Genomic DNA, 26,907 nt, shown 5'->3' on the forward strand with positions numbered 1-26,907 from the left:
AAAAGCCCCAAAATCTATTGTTTCCCAACTCCAAAGAAAGCTTGTTACATGGCCAGCACAAAACAACTTTAAACGTGACATTCAACTGGGCCTGCTTCATGTTTGAGTCTCACTCGGTTCCCCCCCTTTCGGCCTTCCTCAGATCCTCCCGAGGCTCCCGAAAAGCCGGTGATCGATGACATCACGTCCCAAAGCATGCTGGTTACCTGGACACCGCCGAACGACAACGGCAGCCCCATCCTGGGATACTGGGTGGAGCGCCGCGAGATCAACAGCTCCCACTGGGCTCGCGTCAACAGGTGAGGAAACCTGTACTCTAGTCTCAGAAGAGAGTATTCTGATGCTCTACTGCAGTAAAAGGACTAATACCACACTGTGGAAATACTCTGTTACAAGTAGAAGTACTGCAGTAACAATGTAACTAAAGTAACTAGTAACTAAAGCTGGAACAGATGAATATAGCGGAGTAACTAAAGTAACTAGTAACTAAAGCTGGAACAGATGAATGTAGCGGAGTAACTAAAGTAACTAGTAACTAAAGAGTAGAAGTAGAAAGTAACATGAAAAGAAAAGACTCAAGTAAAGTACAAGTACCTCAACATTTGGTACTGAAGGACAGTAGTGGAGTAGATGTACTTAGTTACATTCCAGCGCTGGTATTGACTGATGTTTGTCTGAATGTGTCCTTCTGTCCTGGTCTTCAGGGACCTGGTTCCTGACACCGAGCTGAACGTGGGGGGTCTCCTCGATGGGCTGACCTACATCTTCAGGGTGGCGGCTGAAAACCAGGCCGGCCCCGGGAAGTTCAGTGGCCCCTCAGAACCCAAAACTGCCCAGGCTCCCATCTGTACGTTACTGTAAACTACACTCTGTGTTCAGTACAACTCTGGTCAACGTTTCCATCACACACACACACACACACACACACACAGGCAGACACACACACAGACAGACAGAGACACACACACACAGACACACAGACACACAGACACACACACACACACACACACACACACACACACACACACACACACACACACACACACACAAACACACACAAATATATAGACATAATTTATATAATATGGTATTGACATAAAACTTTGCACCCTCTAATCTCCATGCGTCTTCCTTATAATAATAATAATTACACATTTAGAAATACTTGTCCAAAGAACTGCTTATGAGAATCAGAATCAGAATTGACTTCATTGTCAACAAAATTAAAAGTGCTACGCCCTAATCTGTGTGTGTGTGTGTGTGTGTGTCTCTGCAGTACCTCCGGGACCTCCCGTTGCCCGAGTGGCTGCGACCACCAACCACTCCATCGACGTGGAGTGGGACCCGCCTGCCGACAACGGCGGAGCAGAGGTCCTGGGATACCACGTGGAAAAGGTCAGCTCACCAACAAACACCCTAACTTCATTCTTACTCCTCACATTTAACACTACGTTTACATCTGTTTTCATAAACGGGCATTTCAACCTCTCCGTTTTAACGTAGGAAAGCTTTTTTTGCACACCTCTTTTGTCGGGCAGGTGCGTAGGATATGATCAAAAGTAGCAGATCAAAAAATGATTCTTAAAATTTACCTGACGAAGGTCTGAGACCGAAACGTTGTATTTTTTTCTTAATAAATGATTGCTTGTGTAATTGGCAGTGTGCGGGATTTTCTTTTAAAAATCCTCTCCGTTTAAAAGAAAAACATCGTGCACAGCTGTCAGTTTTCAGAAAAGTGTTCGTTTACACGTTAGCCAATCAGAATCCAGAAAATAGCAACAACAGCAACCAATCACTTTCTCTCGCTAACGTGCTAACGTGCAAACGAAGATCTCAAAAATCTCTTAGAAAGACTCGGTATCAGAGGCAAATTCTCCGTTTGCGTGTAAACGAAGGGCACAAACAAAGGGAAATGTCTACGGTTTTTTAAATAACCATGTACGTGTAAACAGGGCCTAAAGCTCCTATGGGTCTGCCTCTTAACTACATAGCGGAGATGTTGGTCCCATATGAGCCAGATCGCAGCTTTAGATCCTCGGGCCCTTTTAGCCATTCCAAAGTCAAGGCTTAAATCTAAGGGTGACCGTGCTTGGCTCAGACTAATGCTAGTTCTGTGTTGTTCTTCAGGCCATGGTTGGTACCAAGGACTGGTCCCGGGCCACAGAGCGTCTATGTAAGCCCCGGTCCTTCACTGTCTACGGGGTCCGCGAGGGAGCCAAGTACTCAGTCCGAGTCATCGGCTGCAACGCTGCCGGAGAGGGAACGCCAGGATTCACAGAGGCTGTGTTTGTCAGGAATCCTGCAGGTCAGCCGAAGAGAAAACAAGAGACTGAAACTTTAGATTTCTTTAGGTTAAATGTTGTCTCATCTCATAGCTTAACATAGTTTTATGTGTGTTTGTGTCTTCTTTCCTTGGTTGGCCTCCACAGAGAAGCCAATGATCGACCTGGAACTGGCTGTCAAGAACGGCGTGATCATCAGAGCCGGAGAGAACCTCCATTTGCCAGCGACAGTCACAGGTAAACCCTACCCGACCATCACCTGGACCAAGGACGATGCCAAACCTGACAACCGCGTGGAGATCCTGACCGAGGGCAACGACAGCGTCGTTTCCATCAAGAACGTGCAGAGGAAGGACTGTGGCAAATACCACATTGCCGCTTGCAACCCCAGCGGCACAAAGCACGCTAACATCAGAGTGGACGTTGTAGGTGAGTGAAACTCCAGGAATGCAGGACTTGATGATAAAACTTAACCATTAATAATACAGAGTCCCTAAAGGGACAAACTTTCACTGTCAAAGTAAACTTTATTATCCCGCAAGGGGAAATTCATGTGGTCTTCTTAAAAGAAAAAGAAATGCAGCACTTTAAAATATGGTCAGTACACAGTACAATATTATTCAGATAGGTTCAGATTGGTGCGCCTACTCTTCTCTGATCAAAATTGCTGCAGAGGAATAGGTATTCATCTAACCTGACTCCGCCAGATGGATCGCTTCGGCATATCCATCTGGGAACTTACCGTTGGAGAACTTTTCGGAAGGGGGTAAAAATCCTGGTTAGCTGATTGGATAAACCATCTGTCTACCACCTATAGTTGGTGATAGACGGGCCAAATCAACCAATCAGATCAACGAAGCGTATGAAAATACAACCACAAGCCAGGCTAACCCTGCTGCTGCAGGCAAGGCATAGCTCGTTAGCTTGGCAAGCTAGCAACATGTCGGTAAAGGAGATTTGCTGTTTGTGTAACGAGAATTTAGGAATAAAAGACCCCATTTCAGGTTCCTGGTCCATATTCCAAAAGAAGGATCCAAGAGGAAAAAGCATTAGCGAGCGGCTAACAGAATTAGGGCTATACCGCTGTCTGAAAATCCTGGTTAGCTGATTGGATAAACCATCTGTCTATCACCACCTAAACCCGCCTCAAAACCAACGCTGATTGGTCGGTCGTTTGGCGAAAGGCTCCAAATTTGCCAGACTGATGTGGTTAGTGGAGAACTGGATCTCGCCAGATCAGGACGGTCCCACCAGGCTAGTATTCATCCGCCTGAAAATGCAGCAAAATGTACCTGAACCAGCCTTAGATTGGTTTCTCATTAGCACTAGATAAGTTTGTGTGCTCCTGAGAAAAGTATCTTGGGCTCAACAGAAAGTATCTTGTGCTTCTTATGAGCATGGGATACATAATTTCCTTACAGTTAATTGATGCTATGAAATAAAAATGGACACAGAAGGATAATATTGTTTTATCTTCAGATGTCCCCGGACCCGTCACGGACCTGAAGCCCGTCGTTGTCACTCGTAAGATGATCTTCTTGAACTGGGACGACCCGGTAGACGATGGAGGCAGCGACCTGACCGGCTTCCTCGTGGAGCGCAGAAGTCCTAATTCTGTCGCATGGAGGCAGCCCGTTGAAACCACCTCCTCCAAGTGCGAGTGCATGGGCATCGTGGAGGGACAGGAGTACATCTTCCGCGTCATTGCCAAGAACAAGTACGGCCTGGGCACGCCCGTAGAGATGGACGTCATCAAGGCTGTTGACCCACAGGGTGAGTCCTAAAATCTCTTGATTTTGATCAGAAATTGTCCTTAAATTCTCTCTTGTGAGCAGAAAAGTAGAGTATTTGCTGTTTCTGCAGGCCCACCGTCATACCCTGAGAAGTTCCACTACACCGAACGCACCAAGAACTCCCTTACACTGACCTGGAAGCCGCCTCGTAATGACGGCGGCAGCCCTATCATCGGCTACACCGTTGAGAAAAAGAGGGCAGACAAGCAGGAATTTGAGCCATGCAACACAGAGATGTGCCCCAACTTGACCATGACTGTAGAGGGCCTGGAAGAGGATTGGATGTACGAGTTCAGGATCAAGTGTGCCAACCTGATTGGAGTAAGCGAGCCATCCATCCCGTTGTCTGTGATTATCCAAGACGACGAAGGTAAGGCGGAATGGTCTTTAAAACTTAACCCTACTCTTATATTCAAGAAAGGGACCGAGGCAGATTTTGTGTGCTGACTTGTTTTGTTTCCATTTTGTCCCTCTCAGTGTCTCCTGAAGTGCACATGCTGAAGCACTTCAAGGGCGACACTATTACCGTGAAGAAGGGTGAGCCCATTGAGATGCCCGCTGACATCATAGGCCTCCCCATCCCTAACATCGAGTGGACCAAGAATGACGTGGTGATCGAGCCCACAGAGGCTCTGCTGATTGAGACTGAGGTGACCGGCAGGTTGAACGCAAAGACCAAGTTGTCCATCCCAGCAGCCAACAGGAGGGACCGCGGCAGCTACACTGTGACCGCCTCCAACAACATGGGCACAGCCAAGCACACCACCTATGTCATGGTGCTGGGTGAGTTAAAACATGCCTGCATGTCTTTTGTTAGTGATATAAATAAATAAATAAATACAATTTTGGGTGTACTTTACTAACTTTAATTTGCCCTCCTCTCAGACCGACCACTTCCACCCAGGAATTTGACTGTGTCCAACATCCGGGCGGAGTCTTGCTACCTCCATTGGGAAGTACCGCTGAGCACTGGTGGCAGCGAGCTGACCAACTACATTGTTGAGAAGATGAAAGTAGTGGAAGAGGAACCGCAGGTGGAAGAGGGACAGGAAGCTCCACCTGGACCACAGTGGGAGGAGGTCAACAACATCGTCATTGAGAGGAAACTCGGGGTATGTCCTGATAATAACAATAATAACAGTGTTGTCATAGGCTTTGAAAGCCCTGTTTGACTCTAATGGGAACATCTCCTCCCTCTGCAGGTTTGGGAACTGGAGACCAACATGTCCTACAAGTTCCGGGTCAAAGCCCAGAATCGTTACGGTATATCTGACCCCTGCACAACAGAGGAAGTCAAGATCATAGACCCATTCGGCCTTCCTGGCCCACCAGAGAAACCAAAGATCGCAGAGTACTCCAAGACCTCCATGACCATAACCTGGGAGCCTCCCAGGGACACCGGCGGCTCTATGATTATCGGCTACTGGCTGGAGAAGAGGGAGAAAGGCACTGACTACTGGGCCAAAGTCAACAAGATGCCAGTCACCAAGAGGGGCATGAAAGGCTGGGACTACCAGGTGAGCATATGGGACTTTGTTTTTGTGTAAGCACAGAATTACATTTTTACAATGAAAGTAAATCATTGCCTCAGTGTTTACAGCTCTGGGTCCATTGCTTAAAGAAACTGCTCACCTGGCAAGCGTAGGATCAGCATTTGAACCCAACTTTTGTAAACCTTCCAAGATAGAATCTCAGGTTAAATCCAGACAGACCAGTAGACCTTTGGGATAGTTCCTCATTGACTTTTATAAAGGTCTATCACAGAGATTTGAGAATAACTTTTACAAGAAATGAACATCCTATGTCCGAGTCCTTAAGGAAGCCTGCTTCATCACAGACCTTTAGATAGGCCCATTGAGACCGTTAGGAAGGTCCTTGACAAACCTTCAAAATGGTCTATCAAAAACTTTAAGATTGTCCTTTGTAGATCGTACACTCTGGTCTGTTGTAGACCTTGGGAAGACCCATCGCAAAACTATGGAATGGTCCATCAAAATCCTTTAAGATAGACCTTTGTAGACCTTAAGATCTGGTCTCTTGCAAACCATTGGGAAGGTCCATCTCAAACCTTTAAGATGGTCCTTTGCAGACCTTCAGATATAATCTGTTAAAGACCTTCGGAAACTCCATTGCAATAATTTCGGAAACTCCATTATTCACCTTAAAAATGGTTTGTCAAAGACCTTAAAGAAGGTCCTTTGCAGACCTTCAGAAAGAAAGGTTACAGTCCATTTAGAAAATCCCTGCTTACCACAGGTGTCTGTTAAAACCTCTTATCCTTCTTTGTCTCCCAGGTGACTCGTCTGTTCGAAGGAACAGAGTACGAGTTCAGGGTTGCTGCCACCAATTCTGCAGGAATGGGACCGTTCAGCGGACCGTCCGACTCTGCCTTCGCTGTCGATCCCATCAGTGAGTAAAAAAAAACCACAGGCTTCTTTTCAAGGGTTGGATAACGAATAAGTCCTATGTATCAAAATAAACTTAAATAACTGAAATCTATGTGATTAATCACAGTCCTTTGACCAGATCATTTTTGGTTAGTGATGAATTTTGATTCCCCAAACTCGATGCTATTCTTACAAACTGCCGCACTCCACTCCAGCTCCTCCGAGCATGCCCGGGGCTCCTGAGGTGATTGATAAGACCAAGCACAGTGTCACACTTTCCTGGAAGGAGCCAGAGAGGGACGGAGGAAGCCCCATCAAGGGCTACATCATCCAGATCCAGGACGAGGCCGCGACAAAGTGGATAAGTGTGAACGACGCAGATTCCCTCAACCCCACCACCGAGTTCACTATGCCCAGCCTCCGCGCTCTTAAACGCTACCGCTTCAGGGTCATCGCCGTCAACGACATCGGCGAGTCCGACCCCAGCCCCAGCACCGGCGAGGTTCTGGTTGAGGACATCGCATGTATGTTTAACTTTAAAGTCTCACTGCCAAAACTATCTGATAACTTTTATCATAATCCAAAGGTTTTCTGTGTACATCTCTTCGCCTTCCCTGACGTCTACCCTGGTGTTTCTCACTCGACAGTTGCTCCTTCCATCTCCATCGACGTGCTGATGGACGACCTTTTGTACATCCGTGCTGGAGATCCGATCAGGATCCCCGCAACCATCAAGGGCCGCCCTGTTCCCAAGGTTACCTGGGACTTTACTGGCAAAGCCAAGTCGCACAAGAAGAACAAACTGCACATGCTGCCTGTGGACTCCGAGGTGAGACCAGCAACATGATGATTTTGTGTTTGTAATATTGTATATACTTATTTATACAAAACCCTGAAAAACAACCAATACGAAGAAAAAACCTAAAATGTTATTACAATACTGCTGTTATTTTTTATTTGTAATTGTATGTTTTATAGAACATGTATCTTCTATCTTCTATAAGGTCAGTTTTGTTCATGTTTTCTGGGATTTTAGTTTCATTTTTGAGCCTTTTTTGTGTATTCAGATTCAGTCCACAGACACCACGTCCGTTGTGACCATCCCCGTCAGTCTGAGGACGCACTCCGGACGCTACACCATCACCGCCAAGAACAAGTCCGGACAGAAACACATCAACGTCAGAGTCATTGTCCTCGGTATGTCTGTTGTCTGTACTAGGGATGGGCGATACCACACTTTTAGGATTCGATACGATACCGATACTTTTTCTTGCATTTTCATCGATATCGATACCGATATCGATACCGTTAATTTCTTATTGGCAATGTTTGTCAGTAAAAATATTATTACATTTAAGGCAAGGCAAGGCAGCTTTATTTGTATAGCACATTTCAGCAACAGGGCAATTCAAAGTGCTTTACATAAAACATTAAAGAGCAGTTAGAAAACAATTAAAAAACAATAATAAACAAATTAAAAACATTAAAAGACAAGAATAAAATTGATAGTGCAGTATAAGAATAAAAGTTACAGTGCAGTATAAGAAATTAAAGTTAATAAAATAGATTATTTAAAGAAAAGCAACATCAAAAAGATAGGTCTTTAGCTTAGATTTAAAAGAACTGAGAGTTGCAGCGGACCTACAGGTTTCTGGGAGTTTGTTCCAGATATGTGGAGCATAAAAACTGAACGCTGCTTCCCCCTGTTTAGTTCTGACTCTGGGGACAACAAGTAGACCTGTCCCAGACCACCTGAGAGGTCTGGGTGGGTCATAGTGTAGTAGACCTGTCCCAGACCACCTGAGAGGTCTGGGTGGGTCATAGTGTAGTAGAGCTGTCCCAGACCACCTGAGAGGTCTGGGTGGGTCATAGTGTAGTAGACCTGTCCCAGACCACCTGAGAGGTCTGGGGGGGTCATAGTGTAGTAGACCTGTCCCAGACCACCTGAGAGGTCTGGGGGGGTCATAATGTAGTAGCAGATCAGAAATGTATTTTGGCCCTAAACCGTTTAGTGATTTATAAACCAGTAAAAGTATTTTGAAATCAATTCTTTGAGGCACTGGAAGCCAGTGTAGAGACTTCAGTACTGGAGTGATGTGATCCACTTTCTTGGTTTTAGTGAGGACTCGAGCAGCAGCGTTCTGAATCAGCTGCAGCTGTCTGATTGATTTTTTAGGGAGATTTGTAAAGACACCGTTACAGTAGTCAAGTCTACTGAAGATAAAAGCATGGACAAGTTTTTCCAGATCCTGCTGAGACATAAGTCCTTTAACCCTTGATATATTTTTAAGGTGATAATAGGCTGATTTTGTAATTGTCTTAATGTGGCTTTTAAAATTCAGGTCTGAGTCCATGACTACACCAAGATTTCTTGCTTTGTCTGTTGTTTTTAACATTGTCGTTTGAAGCTGAGCGCAGACTTTCAATCGTTCCTCCGTTTTTTCTTCATTTAATTTAAGAACATATGCACATATTTAATTGTTGTATTGGGCTATAGTTCCCTTTAAGACAAATCACAAGACAAATACGGACCATTTATACAAAATGTATTATGGTCAATACATAATAAAATAAAAATTAAATTAAATGACATAAATATGAATGAAATAAATTAAATATGAAAACAAAAACAAAAAAAATACACATTTTCACGTTTCTTATTTCTCAAAAAAAGAAAAAATAGCAATCTCTGTTTAGTTCTTGTCTGATTGTAATTTTCTCCTTGGTGCAGACGTCCCCGGAGCCCCGAAGGACCTAAAGGTTACCGACACCACCCGGTCCACCATGAGGCTGATCTGGAAACTCCCCGACAGCGATGGAGGAGAGAGAATCAAGAGCTACTTTATCGAGAAGAAAAGTCTTATTGACAAGGCCTGGACAAAGGTAAACACTGCTCAGTCCTTTTCTCTATTCGTCCATGTTGTTTCAGTTCCTTTTTTTCAGATATATCTCCTTTTCTAGAAGATCTTTTTACTTTTGGTACAAATAAGTTGAGTTTTAGGGTGATTTTGAATGTTGGGAAAGCATGCCCATGTACCAGGATTTTATTAGCCTAGCTTCATCAAAAATTGAGAATACAAGATGATTTTACAAAATGTCTGAATGTCTTACTCTCATAATCGTGGCTGTTTTGACTTCGGGTCATGCTAACTTTGCCAAAAATTGTCCCAAGTGATGCACACAGAAGAGGATTAGGGTCACATGTGAAAAATGTATTTGAGTTCTGAGTTCAAAGTTCAAATTCGGACTTATAAACCATTCCGTAGATGCACAATGATTAAACAGCCTCGGGAAAGAACTGGTTTTGGTGGAACATGTGTACGTTCAAAAGTAGTTTTAGTCGTGCAAGAGAAAACTCAGATAGGACAGATAGTCTAGCTAGCTGTCTGGATTTACCCTGCAGAGATCTGAGGAGCAGTTAACCATAGTCCTCACAAATCCACCAGAGGTTAGAACACCAACACAGAGAAACAGGAAGAGGATTGACATCTGGCCTAAAAGAGGGACATCCGGCAGATTTTCCGGCGGCAACGGACTAATCCCGGCAGTGGAACGTCGTGGATATAGACTGTAGACTAGCCTTTGATTAACTGATGGATCTGTTGATTCACAGGTGAATGCAGCCTGCGCCAGCCAGGCCTACGTGGTGACGGGCCTGCTGGAGGGTCAGGACTATCACTTCAGGGTCCGAGCTGAGAACAGGCTTGGATTCGGCCCATTCACCATTACCACTGACCCTGTGCGGGCCAGAGACCCCATCTGTGAGTACACACGTTCTACACAGATTCTACAAAGGTCTATCTTAAAGGATTTTGATGGACCATTCTATAGGTTTGCGATTGGGTCTTCCCAAAGTCTACAACAGACCAGAGTGTAGAATCTACAAAGGACAATACACACAGCACACACTGCCAAAACCTTGTCTTGTATTGTTCTGATGCTAATCTCGCTTTTTAACGAATGCTTTTAGACGTTCACACGTTACCCCCCCGTTCTCTACACTCTCCATTGGCTCGCGGTGCGTTTCCGAATTAAAGATTTTAATGTTTGTTTTTTTTAAGACCTTTGGCCCAGCATAATCGCTGAGATTTTAACGCTTGATGGTGTTTTAAGCCCCCAACGTCGACTTCAAGGCAGCGATGCGACCGTCGACTTCAACGCACCTAACCCCTAACCCTAATCATTGACAGTAAACGAAATGGACAATGTGATTTCCACGGAAACGAGTGAACTGTTCCCGGTGCTGGCTGAGCGTTACTGAGCAGCCTCCAACTGAGCTTGAAGACGTAGATGTGACGTGAGCAACCTGTCTGAAAGTTCGAAGTCTTCTGGTAGCTGTGCCGAGAGAAATATCAATCATTCCCAATCTCACAGAGACGGGCAGATGTAAAGTTATTCGCTGTCAAAGTGGCGCCAAAATGAATGGCAGTCAATGGGATGCTAACGGCAGGTGATGGCTTGGTAGCATCAAAATGGCTCCGTAGGAGGTACGCCTTGTCCACGCTCGCTTACCCCCTTGATCCTAATCCTAACCATCGTCTAATCCTAGTGCTTTCCAGGCAGCGCTGCCTGGAAGACTACACTGAGACTTTGGAGCAAGTTACCCCCTGACATTCATACTATTACTGCTCTTTTTTTGAATAGAATAATTTTTTGGCTTGACACAACTCAACAAGCAAATACAGTACACACACAAACAAGCACCAAAGCCACCGTGCTCCCCCATCTTGCCAGCAGTCCTAGATAGTTAGCACCCCTCTTCCTGCTTTTCTGATTTTATGGTATTCTTTGTTTTATTCTTGGTCCTAAATGTAAATAGATTGTTTTTGGATACCTGCTGGTTGCTGTAAAGCATTCTCTCTATAAATAAATGTAGATTGAGTGATTCTTCCTCTTCCTCTGCCTCAGACCCGCCCGACCCCCCCACCAAGGTGAAGGTGAACCTGGTGACGAAGACCACCGTCACCCTGAGCTGGGAGCCTCCCAAGAACAACGGCGGCTCTCCGGTGAAGCATTACATCATCGAGCGGCTGAGCTGGGACACCAGCGGCAAAGAGAAGGAGACGTGGAAGCAGTGCAACAAGAGAGACGTGGAGGAACTCAGCTTCGTGGTGGAGGACCTGAAAGAGGTCCGTCTAGGTCCTTCAGGGCCCGCTAACTACACATTATTGTCACAGCGCGCTGGTCTAAAGCCAAGGACCCCTTAAAGCTCTAGTGCGTAACTTTTGGATATGAATGAACTAGGGCTGCCACCTCTTAGTTGATTAGTCGACTAATCGCTCGTTTTGGTCTTAGTCGACTAAGATTTCTTTAGTCCATTAGTCATTTTTTATGCTTATTCATGCTTAATTACTCATTTCCAAGAAACTTCTGAGCACATTTATGGTAAACACAAGATTTAAAGTGGTGCTTTTGCAGGATTAATTGTGGAGAAACTCAGTTTTACAGATGGTTAATTAACTACATTTATATTGTGCTTTTCTAGTCTTAACCACCTCTCAAAGAGCACAGCTCTGTCAATTAAATCAACTAATCGATTAGTCGACAAAATCCTACTATAAATCCTGTTAGTCGACTAAGGAGTTCTTTAGTCGAGGACAGCCCTAGAATGAACACCGTTGCCAAAATAAGTCGCTACAAAGCTAGTTAAGACTATCAGCTCCACACAGCTCTCTCTGGATTTCTCTGTGTTTTACCAGGCTGCCTTCAAGACGACGTTGGGGGCTTTTAATATGTTTAATATGCAACCTCATTTTATACAATATAAGAAGTAGGGGGTCCCTGCTCCGCCTCTTTTTCATCCATAAGTAACACAATGACAGATTGTGCTCATGGGTTTCCTTCACTTTCAACATCTAAAAGTCATTTTTTTTCAGCGTTCTTTCATCATTTTTTTCATTTGTTGTTGCTATTTTTCTACATTTTGGACGTTTTTATCACATTTTTCAAGGTTTTTTTGCGTTTTTGTTATGTTTTGTCACTTTTCCATGTTTTCATTGACTTTTTTTAAATTTTTTCACCCATTTTTCAAGTTTTTTGTCTTTTTTTTCAAATTTTATTGACTTTTTTGTATTTTTTCACCCTTTTTAAATTTTTTGTCATGTTTTGTCACTTTTTTAGTTAAGGGGTCCTTGGCTTATTAAACGTTGAAGACCCCTGGTCTAGAGCAATGGTTCTCAAAGTGGGGTCCTTGAAGGGGGTTCCACGGGGTCCCCAAACCAAAAGGGGAATCATTTATTTTCGCGATAATTTCATCCATAAGTAACACAATGACAGATTGTGCTCATGGGTTTCCTTCACTTTCTGTAATAAAACATCTAAAAGCCAGTCCTTCCAGAAACATTTGAGTTTTTTTGTGATGGTTGCGGGGCAAAAATCCTTGATTATGCGGCACGTTTTCTTAAAAAATGCTATGGAATATGCTATATATGACATTTATGCAAATTGTATGCAATGAAATTGCGGGAACTTGCAAAAACTGCAGTTTGATGAAAAAGAAAAAAACAGTGATTCTGCTGGCTGCTCTTGTGTGAAGTAAACGCAACATTTTTCAACTTTCTGCTGAGATATATTATGGGACTTTTTTTGCAACAAAAATGCGGGGATATGAAATCATGCAAAGCCTCCGCATATTTTGCGCGGAAATCAGGCAATTTATGCAGCGAAAGTGCGGCTTATTTGAAAAAATTATCATGATACTGAAAAATGATACTGATTAATGCGTAGAATTATGCGATCGCATAATCACGTTTTTCTGGAGGGACTGAAAAGCAAAGATTCTCTCAGGTTGAGGACCCTGGGACAAAGTCTTATCAGATGGGGGTCTGTGGTCAGTTTAAGAGTCCCTGATGTGGAAAAGTTTGAGAACCACTGCCCTAGGGGTCCAAGACCCCCCCTTGTTGAAGATCTCAGCCTTGGCTGAAAGCGAGATGGAGCAGGGACCAACCTGATTTTGGCCGGCCTGTTAACTGTGCTTGTCGTCGGTCTGCAGGGAGGAGAGTACGAGTTCAGAGTGAAAGCTGTGAACGCAGCGGGACCCAGCCGCCCCTCAGCCGCCGCGGGACCCCTGATCATCAAGGACCAGACATGTGAGTAACAGACGCTTCGGCCAATCACAGGCCACTCAGTAAGCCGGCAGTGTTCCAGCTGAATCACATCAGACCTCTGTGGACAGGACCATTTGGCTGTAAGCTTTCAGGATGTGGCGTTTGAAGTAATGGACATCAGCCATTGGTCGGTTGGCTGCTGTCTGTCACCGCCATCTTGGTTTTTGTCCTCCCGTGGAACATGCAACTTTTCCTTTTTCTGGGTTAAACGTTTTTTGCCACTTTTCCAGATGTTTTTTTAGCATTTGCAGACGTTTTTGTCGTTTGTTTTTAAATTTTTTTGTCACTTTTCGCAATTATTTTGTCCGTTTTTTTCCGTTATTTTGGTCACTTTTTCTGATGATTTTTTTCCTGTGCCTTCCTTCCCTCCCTATCTCTCTCCCTTCTTCCTTCCTTCCTTCCCTCCCTCCCTCCCTCCCTATCTCTCTCCCTCCCTCCTTCCTTCCTTCCCCTCCCTCTCTCTCCCTCTCCCTCTCCCTCTCCCTCTCCCTCCCTCCCTATCTCTCTCCCTCCCTCCTTCCTTCCCTTCCTTCCCTTCCTTCCTTCCCTGCCTCCCTCTCTCTCCCTCTCCCTCCTCCCTTAATTATTAATTAATTATGTGATGTGTGTCTGCAGGCGCTCCCACCATCGAGTTGCGCGAGGCCATGGAGGGCGAGGAGGGCTGTGACGTCAGCATCGTGGCGAGGGTGAGCGGCTGTCCCTTCCCGTCTCTCGTCTGGCACCGAGCCGGCCTGGCCAAGCCGGAGGAGAAGAGCCCCGTGCAGTACGACCGACACATGACCAAGCTGGTGACCCACGACAGGTGCACCCTGCTGGTCCAGCAGGCGACCCGGCTGGACAGCGCCCTCTTCAGCCTCACGGCCACCAACAGCCTGGGCAGCGCCACCAAGACCCTGAAGCTCGCCGTGCTCGGTGAGGAGTCACCTTACTGCCGACGTGATTGGTTCTAATAAAGCCCCGCCCCCTCCCTGAACCACTGACTGGCCAATCACAATGTTAGGAAGGTTAGGGTTGGGATGACATAATATTCATTCTCTCTCTCTCTATCTCTCCCTCTCCCTCTTCCTCTCTCCCTCCCTCCCTCCCTCCCGCTCTCCCTTCCTCTGCCTCCCTCTCCCTCTTCCTCCTTCTCTCTCTCTCTGTCCCTCTCTCCCTCCCTCCCTCCCTCTCTCTCCATCTCCCTCTCTCTTCCTCTCTCTCTCTCTCCCTCCCTTCCTGTCTCTCCCTCTCTCTCCCTCCCTCTCTCCCTCTTTCTCTCTCTCTCTCCCTCTCTCCCTCCCTCCCTCCCTCTCTCTCCCTCCCTCCCGCTCTCCCTTCCTCTGCCTCCCTCTCCCTCTTCCTCCTTCTCTCTCTCTCTCCCTCTCTCACTCCCCTCCTCCCTCCCTCTCTCTCCATCTCCCTCTCTCTTCGTCTCTCTCTCTCTCCCTCCCTTCCTGTCTCTCCCTCTCTCGCCCTCCCTCTCTCCCTCTTTCTCTCTCTCTCTGTCCCTCCCTCCCTCCCCCTCTCTCCCTCCCTCTAACTCCCTCTCCATCTCTCCCTCCCTCTCTCTCTCTCCCTCCCTTTCTCTCTCTCCCTCTCTCCCTCTCCCTCTCCCTCCCTCCCCTCTCCCTCTCCCTCCCCTCTCCCTCCCTCTCCCTCTCCCTCTCCCTCTCCCTCTCTCCCTCCCTCTCTCCCTCTCCCTCTCCCTCTCCCTCTGCCTCTCTCCCTCCCTCTCCCTCTCTCTCCCTCCTTCTCCCTCCCTCCCCCCTGCAGGCCCCCCCGGTCCCCCCATGGCCCCCCTGAAGTTCACCGAGGTGTTTGCGGAGAGGATCGGCCTGGCCTGGAGCCCGCCCAGAGACGACGGTGGCTCCAAGATCACCAACTACGTGATAGAGAAGCGCGAGGACAACAGGAAGACCTGGGTCCACGTCTCCAACGACCCCAAGGAGTGCGCATACGTGGTGACCCGGCTCACCGAGAACCACGAGTACGAGTTCCGAGTCATGGCCCAGAACAAGTTTGGGGTCGGGCCTGCGCTGGTCAGCGAGCCGGAGAAGGCCCGAAACCTCTTCAGTGAGTCCACTTTACTCTCTAAGGCCAGCTACTAGGGGTGGGAATCAACAGAGGCCTCACGATACCATATCATCACGATACTTATGTCACGATACCATATCATCACGATACTTATGTCACGATACCATATCATCACGATACTTATGTCACGATACCATATCATCACGATACTTATGTCACGATACCATATCATCACGATACTTATGTCACGATACCATATCATCACGATACTTATGTCAGGATACCATATTATCACGATACTTATGTCACGATACCATATCATCACAATACTTATGTCACGATACAATATCGTCGCGATACCATATCATCACGATACCATATCATCACGATACTTATGTCACGATACCATATCATCACAATAGTTATGTTGCGATACCATATCATCGCGATACCATATCATCACGATACCATATCATCATGATACTTATGTCACGATACCATATCATCACAATACTTATGTCACGATACCATATCATCACGATACTTATGTTGCGATACCATATCATCACGATACCATATCATCACGCTACTTATGTCATGATACCTTATCATCACAGTACTTATGTCACAATACCATATCATCACGATACTTATGTCACGATACCATATGATCACCATACTTATGTCACGATACCATATCATCACGATACTTATGTCACGATACCATATCCTCACGATACCATATCATCACGATACTTATGTCACGATACCATATCATCACGATACTTATGTCACGATACCATATCATCACGGTACTTATGTCACGATACAATATTAATGCGATTTTAAACATATCGCAATATTCTGCAATGTATTACCTTTTTTCAAACTTCAAATTTTCCCAATTTCAAATGATGTCCCCAAAAGAAAATGTTGTCAACGTCTGTTTTATCTTAAAAGATCCATTTCTCTGTTTTTTCATCTCACTTCAGTTTTATTGCTGCAAAATGGGATTATCAAGCAGACAGACTGACCAACACATATATCATAAAAGATCCATACTTGGCGTCTGTGTATTGATACAGTATTACCACTAAAAATATTGCGATACTATGCTGTATCGATTTTTTTTTTCCCTACCGGCTACATACTTGGGGTTTTATGTCGACAAATCTGTAAGCGAGAAGACTATATGAGACATGATATAATACAGTGAAAGATGCTTGACTTTTGAGATGAAATGAAAGCATGTTTGGGGAGGTAGACGCAGCTCAGCCAGTGTTTATGGTTTCATGTCGGTTGTAGTGGCCATTTGTCAACAAACAAAAAAAAACTAAACTTAAGTTAACTTTAAACGACAACTTCTAGCACCATGGGCAGGTGATGTACGCAGGCAAAACATGAAAAATGAAATTCAAGATTGGATTCAGAGTTTGTGGCTGGTTTATTTAACAAACAGTAGCAGCCTACAGCATCTCTCGCGCTGGTAAAAAACCATGTGCCCATCGCCCAGGTGCCTGCAATCCAACTTCTACTTCCTACCTATATTAACCTTTACCTGAGCCCACTACTGCCCTCAGGTGACAAAATCAAATATTGTAATTATTAAACTAACCATAAATAAAGACTAAACATATACATAAAACCCAATTAACTAAACAAACTAAAGAATATCACCAAATATATTACAAATATAAACAAAATTATAATAATAAACAAATTAATTAACAAATTACCAATACTAAAAAACAAACTAATGTAGCTCCAACATCGGTGGTTCAACTAAGCCCCTATAATAGCCCAATAACACGGTATCTGATGTGTTGATGATTGATGGCTGTCCCGTCCTCTTGCAGCCGTCCCGGGTCAGTGTGAGAAGCCGACGTTGAAGGATGTCAGTGTGGAGTTCATAAACGTCAACTGGGACGAGCCCAAGTACGACGGCGGCTCCTCGATCACCGGCTACATCGTGGAGAAGAAGGAGACCACCGCCAAGCGCTGGATCCGCGTCAACCGTGAGCCCATCCGAGCGCTGCCGCTGGGCAACAACTGGGACGTGTCCGGCCTGCAGGAGGGCGCCTTCTACCAGTTCAGGGTCAGCGCGGTCAACGCCGCCGGCAGCGGGCTGCCCAGCGTGCCCTCGGACCCCGTGCAGTGCAGGGACCCCATCAGTAAGAAGGACATTTCATTATCAACGTCTGTTAGCCCCGGAATTTAACTTTAACCTCACCCAGTCAGAGATATTTGTTGGAAAACTTTTGGAAAATGACACACTGTGTGTGTGTGTGTGTGTGTGTGTGTTTGTCTTTGTGTGTGTGTGTGTGTGTGTGTGTGTGTGTGTGTGTGTGTGTGTGTGCGTGTGTGCGTGCAGAGCCTCCCGGGCCTCCCATCCCGAAGGTGACAGACTGGACCAAGTCGACGGTGGAGCTAGAGTGGATCCCCCCCGTGGAGGACGGAGGGTCGAAGGTCACGGGCTACATCGCCGAGTACAAGGAGGTGAACAAGGAGGAGGAGGAGAAGAAGGCTCAGAGGAAGCTGCTGCTCAGCAGCGATGAAGAGCCGGAGGAGAAAGAGCCCGAGGAGAGCTGGGTGAAGGTAAGAAAAACATCTGTCCATCAAAACCAGCGCTGGAGTACAGACAGGGTTCATACGTTTTGAAAAAAGCTGGAAAAGTTATGGAATTTGAAAAATGCAAATTCCAGGCCTGGAAAGGCTTTGGAAACATAAAAAGACCCAGAAAGTTTTAGAAAAGTCATGGAATATTGTTTTAACACAGCATAATAATATGTGTTCAATTTACAAATCCCACAATGAAGCACATAGACCTCTGAGGGTCAACTTTAACACTGATTAGTATTCTTATTGTAGAATGTCGACTGACATTTTCAGGAACACATAGTCATGGAAATTTGCGAAAAAGTCATGAAAAAGTCATGGAAAAGTATTGGTTAAAATGCATAGGAACCCTGTACAATACTCCGGTACTGGTTCTCAAACTTATTTCAATAATGTACCCTCTGTGAAATATTCTCTGTGCCAAGTACCCCCTGACTTTGTAACTGAAAAACATTTAAATGCTACTTCAAATGTTTAAAATACATTACTAAATTAATTTACTATTATAATATAATTTTTTCAGGGAAATATGCACGACTGATATTTTTTAAATTAACATATTAAAATATTAAAAATCTCACATACCCCCTGCAGTGCTCCACAAGTACCTCTAGGGGTACACGTAGCCCCATTTGAGAAACACTGGTCTAGAGTAATATGTATGGTAGGAATTTGAGTTTGAGAAGTGACTGAATAAGCACATGAAATATTTAATTTTGCACTGCAACTGCTAGTTTTATTTTATATTTTACTTACTCTTATTTATTTATTTGTCTTTATTTTTGATTTTGAGTTTGTCTTGTATCACTTGTGGTTTCTTGTACTGTCTCACATTAAAATAAAATTAAATAAAATTGAAAAAAAAAAGAAAACAACACAAATGCTCGATCAAGGACCCGGCCCGATCATAGCGGCGTAAAAAAAATCGTTTCGGGCTCGGGCAGAGAATCTAAACTCTATCTATCTATCGAAACAGGCGTGTTTTTTTTGTGCCGATCCGAAAATTCATCTGACCAGTGACTGAAAACCGTGATCGGTACCGTGAGTCTGGTGATGCATTGCAGCCCCGGTTGTTCTAACGTTCCCGTTTTAGGGACTGAGAGTTGTTGATGTTGCTTCTGGCTCTGACCTCCCCTCTGGTCTCTCTCTCTCTCCCCAGGCGAAGGACACCGAGATCAGGGGAACCAAGTTCGTGGTGGCCGGTCTGAAGGAAGGCGGTCTGTACCGCTTCCGAGTCAAAGCGGTGAACGCCGCCGGAGAGGGAGAGCCGGGATTCGTGTCCGAGCTGATTGAGACCAAAGACAGAACGAGTAAGATCGCCCTCGCCGTTCGCCGTGGACACACACACGGGGGGCCGCGACGATACGCTGTAGTCCTGATCCCATTCTGTCCTGATACGTGGGCACCGATTGGATTTGTATTATTTTTTTATTATTATTAGTTTATTTGTCAGGGACAATGCAGCGCACATTATTACATACATAATTATCATAGTCAAAGCCATAACAATATGTGTAGATGTGTTGCATAAAAGGTTTTTTAGCCAAATGCATCCATAGACAATACATTACTACAACACAAATGACTCGGTGGTTAGGCTACATGTTTGGTTATCTTTCAGCCGGTATTTCACCATTCTATTAAATGTTTTCAGTTCAGTTTGTGTTTTAATTTCAGTTGGTAAATTATTCCAAAAATGGGTCCCTATCACTGAAAAACTTGACTGGCAGAAAGTGGTTTTGTGCCCATCTGTTATGCCACCCACTGCTCCCCTAGTGGCCACTCTCCTTGTATGTGTTTTTGTCACAAAAGGACACAGATTAGATGAGATTAGATTAGATTAGATTAGATTAGATTAGATTAGATGAGATTAGATGAGATGAGATGAGATGAGACGAGACGAGACGAGACGAGATTAGATGAGATGAGATTAAATGAGATTAGATTAGATTAGATGAGATCAGATTAGATGAGATTAAATGAGATTAGATTAGATTAGATGAGACGAGACGAGACGAGATTAGATGAGATGAGATTAAATGAGATTAGATTAGATTAGATGAGATCAGATTAGATGAGATGAGACGAGACGAGATTAGATTAGATGAGATTAAATGAGATTAGATTAGATGAGATTAGATGAGATGAGATTAAATTAGATGAGATGAGATGAGACGAGACGAGACAAGACAAGATGAGATGAGATGAGATTAGATGAGATTAGATGAGATTAGATGAGATGAGATTAGATGAGACGAGATTAGATGAGATTAGATGAGATTAGATTAAATTAGATAATACTTTATTCCATCCCACAATGGGGAAATTCACTTGTTTACAGCAGCAGTTTTTCCACAATATTACAATAATCAGAGTATTGTGATTCTAGAAGTAATTAGATTCAATAGTATTGAGTATTGGGATTTTCTTTTCATTCTTTAACAAAAACTAAAGTTGAATGAAACACTTCTAGAGACATTATATCTACAGGAGATAATTTGTTGGGCATTTTTAGGCCTTTATTTGTGACAGGACAGCCTAGACATAAAAGAGAGAGAGAGAGAGAGAGAGAGAGAGATGGGGGGAATGACACGCAGCAAAGGGCCGCAGGTCGGAATCAAACCTGTGTGTCTGTGGTTGTGTGTGTGTGTGTTTGTGTGTGTGTGTGTGTGTGCGTGCTTGCGTGCCTGCGTGCGTGTGTGTGTGTATGTGTGTACGTGTGTGTGCGTGCATTCATGTGTGTATGTGTGTGTGCGTGTGTGCGTGCATGCGTGCGTGTGTGTATTTGTGTGTGTGCGTTCATGTGTGTATGTGTGTGTGTGTGCGCATGTGTGTGTGCGTGTGTGTGCGTGTGCCTTCACTAAGAGGAAACTCATTAAAAAGCAGTGGGCCCCTGTGAACGGTACTAGTTTAATCAACACCAAACCGTGCCGTTCCTCTCCCAGTTCCTCCGGAGATGGACCTGGACGCCTCGGTGAAGGAGAAGATCGTGGTCCACGCCGGCGCCACCATCCGCATCATCGCCTACGTGTCGGGTAAGCCCGCCCCGGAGATCTCCTGGTGCCGCGACGACGCCGAGGTGCCCAAAGAGGCCGTGGTGGAGAAGACGGGCATCTCCAACTCGCTGGTCATCAAGAAATGCGTACGCCAACACCAGGGCATCTACACGCTGAGCGCCAAGAACGAGGGAGGAGAGAGGAAGAAGGCCGTCATCGTGGAGGTCCTGGGTGAGTCAGCGAGGCACCCAAGATGGAAGTGTTACAGTATGCCTGCAGTTTATGCACATAGATATTAGGGGTGTGGGGGGGGATCAATACAGCATAGTATTGCAGTATTTTCCGTCGCAATACTGTATTGATACACAGACGCCAAGTATGGATCTGTGTCGGTCAGTCTGTCTGCTGGACTATCCCCATTTTGCAGCAATAATATTGAAGTGAGACGAACAGACAGAGACATGCATCTGTTTAGATAAAACAGATGTTGACAAAGTTTGAGAGTTGACTTTTGGGTAGGGCTGTTCGATTATGGAAAAAAATATAATCACGATTATTTCAGTCAATTTTGAAATCACGATAATTTAACACGATTATCCGTTGACTTCTGGAAAGATGTTGCAATTATTGAACTTAAAAAAAACAGTGGAAAAAGTTCAATAAATCAACCGTAAAAAAAAAAAACATAAAACTGTGAACTTTGCCTTAATACTTTTCCTATTGAAACTTTATTTTTGCATTCAGAACACGAGAGAAAATAAGAGTTTACTTGCTAAATGTAATGAGCTAAATAATTGTTTTTCTCGATTATTCTGTTTTTGTGATCATTGGGAGCAGAAATCGTAATCGCGATTAAATTTCAATTAATTGCACAGCCCTACTTTTGGGGACATAATTTGAAATTGGAAAAGTTTGAAGTTGGAAAAATTGAATTGAATTGCAATATATCGCAGAATATCGCAATATGTTTGAAATCGCAATAATATCGTATTGTGACATAAGTATCGGGATGATATTGTATTGTAAGGCCCCTGGTGATTCCAGCCCCTAATAGAAATACCCTCACATATATGTACATATTTCCAGACATTTCATATACTTAGACAGTCATTTTGGTATTTTTTTTTCAACCTGGCTCCTATTTTCCTGAGTAACCATCCAATACCAGTGTGTCATATATTGTCACATATTTTATTAATTTTTTTACAATTTGTTCCCCACTACCACCATTATATAAACCACTAATACCAACTTGTTCACACAAGTTTTACACTTATTCTTGGAATTCATGGTCAATAAACCTTTATATTAAATTATATCTAATTTTTGAGTTGATAAAAAGCAGAAATTATGATTTATTTTGACTAGTTAAGATCAGAGGATATTGAGAGAATCACAGATGGTTTTATGTAAAAGTTTAGTCAGGATACTGCTGCCCACTGCTCCCTTGAGGGAGGGGTTAAATGCAGAGAATGAATTTCGCTACATGTATGTGTATGTAACAATAAAGTACCTTTACCTTACCTTACCTTTAATCTGAGGTTGTCTTAACGGTGTCTGACTTTCCGTCCTGTCCGTCCAGACGTCCCCGGACCTGTCGGTCTTCCCTTCGCCGGCGAGAATCTGACCAACGACTCGTGCAAGCTGACCTGGTACTCCCCCGAGGACAACGGCGGCTCGGCCATCACCAACTACATCATCGAGAAGAGGGAGTCAGACCGCATGGGCTGGACCTCGGTGTCCTACACGGTGACCAGGAGGAACGCCGTGGTGCAGGGACTCCTCGAGGGCAAGGGTTACTTCTTCAGGATCGCAGCCGAGAACATCATCGGCATGGGACCGTTCATCGAGACCGACAAGATGGTTCTGATCAAGGACCCCATCTGTGAGTCTGACACACAACACACCTGAAACATCAAGAATAATACCCATCACACAGTCACTGAAGAGCTGTGAAAATGTACTTTGTTTCTTTGTTCTGAGACTAGGGTTGAGACTTCAGATACAGTATTAGGGGACCACTAAGGTCTATATAAAAGAGACTTCAGATACAGTATTAGGGGACCACTAAGGTCTATATAAAAGAGACTTCAGATACAGTATTAGGGGACCACTAAGGTCTATATAAAAGAGACTTCAGATACAGTATTAGGGGACCACTAACGTCTATATAAAAGAGACTTCAGATACAGTATTAGGGGACCACTAAGGTCTATATAAAAGAGACTTCAGATACAGTATTAGGGGACCACTAAGGTCTATATAAAAGAGACTTCAGATACAGTATTAGGGACCACTAAGGCCTATATAAAAGAGACTTCAGATACAGTATTAGGGACCACTAAGGTCTATATAAAAGAGACTTCAGATACAGTATTAGGGGACCACTAAGGTCTATATAAAAGAGACTTCAGATACAGTATTAGGGGACCACTAAGGTCTATATAAAAGAGACTTCAGATACAGTATTAGAGGACCACTAAGGTCTATATAAAAGAGACTTCAGATACAGTATTAGGGGACCACTAAGGCCTATATAAAGTTATCCAAAGAGCACCGTGTAATGGGACCTTTAAAAACCTTTGAATGTGATGTTGAACTAGTGACTACGTTCACAGAGGAAGCGTCCTTTAATACGCCTCGTCACATTTGTGTTTGTGTTTGCGTCCTCCAGCCGTCCCGGAGCGTCCGGAGGACCTGCACATCACCGCGGTTACCAAGGACTCACTGTCGGTCGCCTGGAGACCGCCCAAGTACGACGGCGGCACCGAGGTGACGGAGTACGTCCTGGAGTCCCGCATGGTTGGCCGGGACATCTTCACTCGCATCGGCGGAGACAGCAAGCTGATTGACATGAAGTTCACCCTGACGGGGCTGAAGGACGGATCCAGCCACGAGTTCAGAGTGGCGGCCATCAACGCCGTGGGACAGGGCAAATCCTCCTTCGCTACCAAACCCGTCCAGTGCAAAGACGAACTGGGTGAGTGGAAAGTTTTTCTCCGTCATAATGATGTGTGATTTTTCTTTCATATATTATCCATTGCTGCATTTATATTTTGTCCTTCCAGAAACATTTTTTTTGTGATTGTTGCGGGCAAAAAAAAACTTGATTTATTTTTAGTTTTCTTAAAAAATGCGATGGAATATGTGGGATATTTATGCAATTTTATGCGATGAAATTGCGGGTTACTTGCAAAAACTGCAGTTTGATGAAAAAGAGACAAAACAGGGATTCCCTAATTACGTCACTTCATAACGCTCCCGTTAAGGGGGAAATAGCTGCTCTTGTGTGAAGTAAGCGCAACATTTTTCAACTTTCTGCTAAGATATATTATGGGACTTTTTTGCAAAGAAATGTGGGGATTATGAAATCATGGAAGCCTCCGCATATTTTGTGCAGAAATCAGCAATTTAGGCAGCGAAAGTGCGGCATATTTGAAAAAATACGGGGGAAATGGCTGCTCTTGTGTGAAGTAAATACAAAATTTTTCAAGTTTCTGCTAAGGCATAAATATGCGGACTTTGGCTGATTATGCGTTGAATTATGCGATCGCATAACCGCGTTTTTCTGGAGGGACTGGTTATATGTATTTACTTTTATACAATACGATATTTACTTGTATGATCTATATGATATTATAATATATCAGTTTGGAGATCCATTATAAGTGCTCTATTATTTTAAAAGGCAATCGTAGCTTCTTCTGCCTGTGAAGAATTGCTAAGTTGACAAGAAATACAGTCCCTCCCTCCGTATGCTCACCCTATACAAACCCAGAGTTTTCTTCGTTCGGGTCTAATGCGTTATGTTGAATGTTCTTGTCTTTATTCAATTTTTTTCTTTGAATGGTTCTAAATAAAGATGAATAAATAAATAAGCGATAACCTTTAAAACATTTTAACTCTTGTGTCCCACCTCAGAACCCCCGACTCTGGACCTGGACTTCAGGGAGAAGATGATGGTGAAGGTGGGAGACTCGTGCACGCTGTCGGGCCGCTACGGCGGCACACCGGCCCCGGCTATCGCCTGGACCAAGAACGACGAGGAGCTGAAGGTAGACGACGAGATCAGCTTCCACAGCACCGCTCACCACCTCAGCCTCAACATCAGCAAGGCCAAGAGGGAGCACAGCGGGCGCTACTGCGTCAGCGTGGAGAACGCCGCTGGCGCTCGCACCGGAGTCTGCATCATCACCGTGGTCGGTGAGTTGGCGCGCCAGCACAACGCTGACTCACAGCAGATATACGCTGACTCACAGCAGATATATACGATACGATGCAACTTTATTGTCAGCCAAGGCTGAAATTCTTTGTGCATCCCTGGGTAGCTCATATAAAAAAAGAGGACATACACACATACATACAAACATACATGAGATTAATAACACCAACAGACATACATGAGACATTACCACAAATGACATAAACTTCAATGACTCACAGCAGATATATGCTGACTCACAGCAGATATATACTGATTCATAGGCAGATATACACTGATTCATAGGCAGATATACGCTGATTCATAGACAGATATATGCTGATTCATAGGCAGATATACGCTGATTCATAGGCAGATATATGCTGATTCATAGGCAGATATATGCTGATTCATAGGCAGATATATGCTGATTCATAGGCAGATATATGCTGATTCATAGGCAGATATATGCTGATTCATAGGCAGATATACACTGATTCATAGGCAGATATACGTTGATTCATAGGCAGATATATGCTGATTCATATACAGATATATGCTGATTCATAGACAGATATATGCTGATTCATAGGCAGATATACGCTGATTCATAGGTAGATATATGCTGATTCATAGGCAGATATACACTGACACACAGACAGATATATGCTGATTCATAGGCAGATATACGCTGACACACAGCAGATATATGCTGATTCACAGCAGATATACACTGACACACAGCAGATATACGCTGACACACAGCAGATATATGCTGATTCACAGCAGATATACACTGACACACAGCAGATATACACTGACACACAGCAGATATATGCTGATTCACAGCAGATATACACTGACACACAGCAGATATACGCTGACACACAGCAGATATATGCTGATTCACAGCAGATTGATTCCCATGCAAGTTTTTAGTGTTTCAAAAATCATCACAAAGAAAGAGAAAGTTTAAACGATGGACAGAAAACAGAATCAGATTTTGAAACCCAACAGATGTTTTTTTTTAATGAAATAAACGTGGAGAATGACATGTCTGAATGCTCCCCTCCTCTGCCAGACCGTCCCCAGCCTCCGATGGGCCCCGTGGTCTTCGATGAGATCTACAGCAACTACATGGTGATCTCCTGGAGCCCCCCCAAGGACGACGGAGGCTGCGCCGTGTCCAACTACATCGTAGAGAAGAGGGACACCAACAGAGACCTGTGGATGCCCGTCACCTCGTCCTGCACCAGGACGTCCTGCAGGGTAGGCACATCAGCACCGAAACACTCAGGGAATATCAGGCATTATCCTGTAAATGTACTTCTGTTGATCCAGACTAACTCCTCCCACGGTCTGTTTCAGGTGCCGAAGCTGATCGAGGGTCGTGACTACATCATCAGGATCATGGCTCAGAACATCTACGGCATCAGCGAACCCCTGCTGTCCGCAGAGAACAAGGCCAGAGACATCTTCAGTAAGTCCCGACACACTGACCTTCAACAGGAAT

At 44.5% G+C, this 26,907-nt stretch overlaps 1 protein-coding gene across 1 annotated transcript in view; it reads left to right on the plus strand.

The window, feature by feature from the left end:
• The window catches only part of LOC114564194 (titin-like), a 380,077-nt gene that overhangs the window by 256,731 nt on the left and 96,439 nt on the right, over window positions 1-26,907 (plus strand). Inside the window, 29 exon segments of the mRNA XM_028591428.1 lie at window positions 143-299; window positions 705-847; window positions 1,277-1,395; window positions 2,128-2,305; window positions 2,430-2,711; window positions 3,762-4,055; window positions 4,146-4,445; window positions 4,553-4,858; window positions 4,961-5,187; window positions 5,278-5,592; window positions 6,370-6,484; window positions 6,678-6,986; window positions 7,110-7,291; window positions 7,530-7,659; window positions 9,194-9,345; window positions 10,076-10,223; window positions 11,371-11,591; window positions 13,454-13,550; window positions 14,184-14,480; window positions 15,321-15,620; window positions 17,438-17,752; window positions 17,953-18,176; window positions 19,357-19,507; window positions 21,143-21,424; window positions 22,776-23,078; window positions 23,868-24,173; window positions 25,115-25,396; window positions 26,476-26,663; window positions 26,763-26,874. Of these exon segments, the coding sequence (XP_028447229.1) occupies window positions 143-299; window positions 705-847; window positions 1,277-1,395; window positions 2,128-2,305; window positions 2,430-2,711; window positions 3,762-4,055; window positions 4,146-4,445; window positions 4,553-4,858; window positions 4,961-5,187; window positions 5,278-5,592; window positions 6,370-6,484; window positions 6,678-6,986; window positions 7,110-7,291; window positions 7,530-7,659; window positions 9,194-9,345; window positions 10,076-10,223; window positions 11,371-11,591; window positions 13,454-13,550; window positions 14,184-14,480; window positions 15,321-15,620; window positions 17,438-17,752; window positions 17,953-18,176; window positions 19,357-19,507; window positions 21,143-21,424; window positions 22,776-23,078; window positions 23,868-24,173; window positions 25,115-25,396; window positions 26,476-26,663; window positions 26,763-26,874 (6,435 nt within the window).

The sequence above is a fragment of the Perca flavescens genome, chromosome 11, assembly GCF_004354835.1.
Source record: "Perca flavescens isolate YP-PL-M2 chromosome 11, PFLA_1.0, whole genome shotgun sequence".
In the NCBI taxonomy this organism is placed as follows: domain Eukaryota; kingdom Metazoa; phylum Chordata; class Actinopteri; order Perciformes; family Percidae; genus Perca; species Perca flavescens.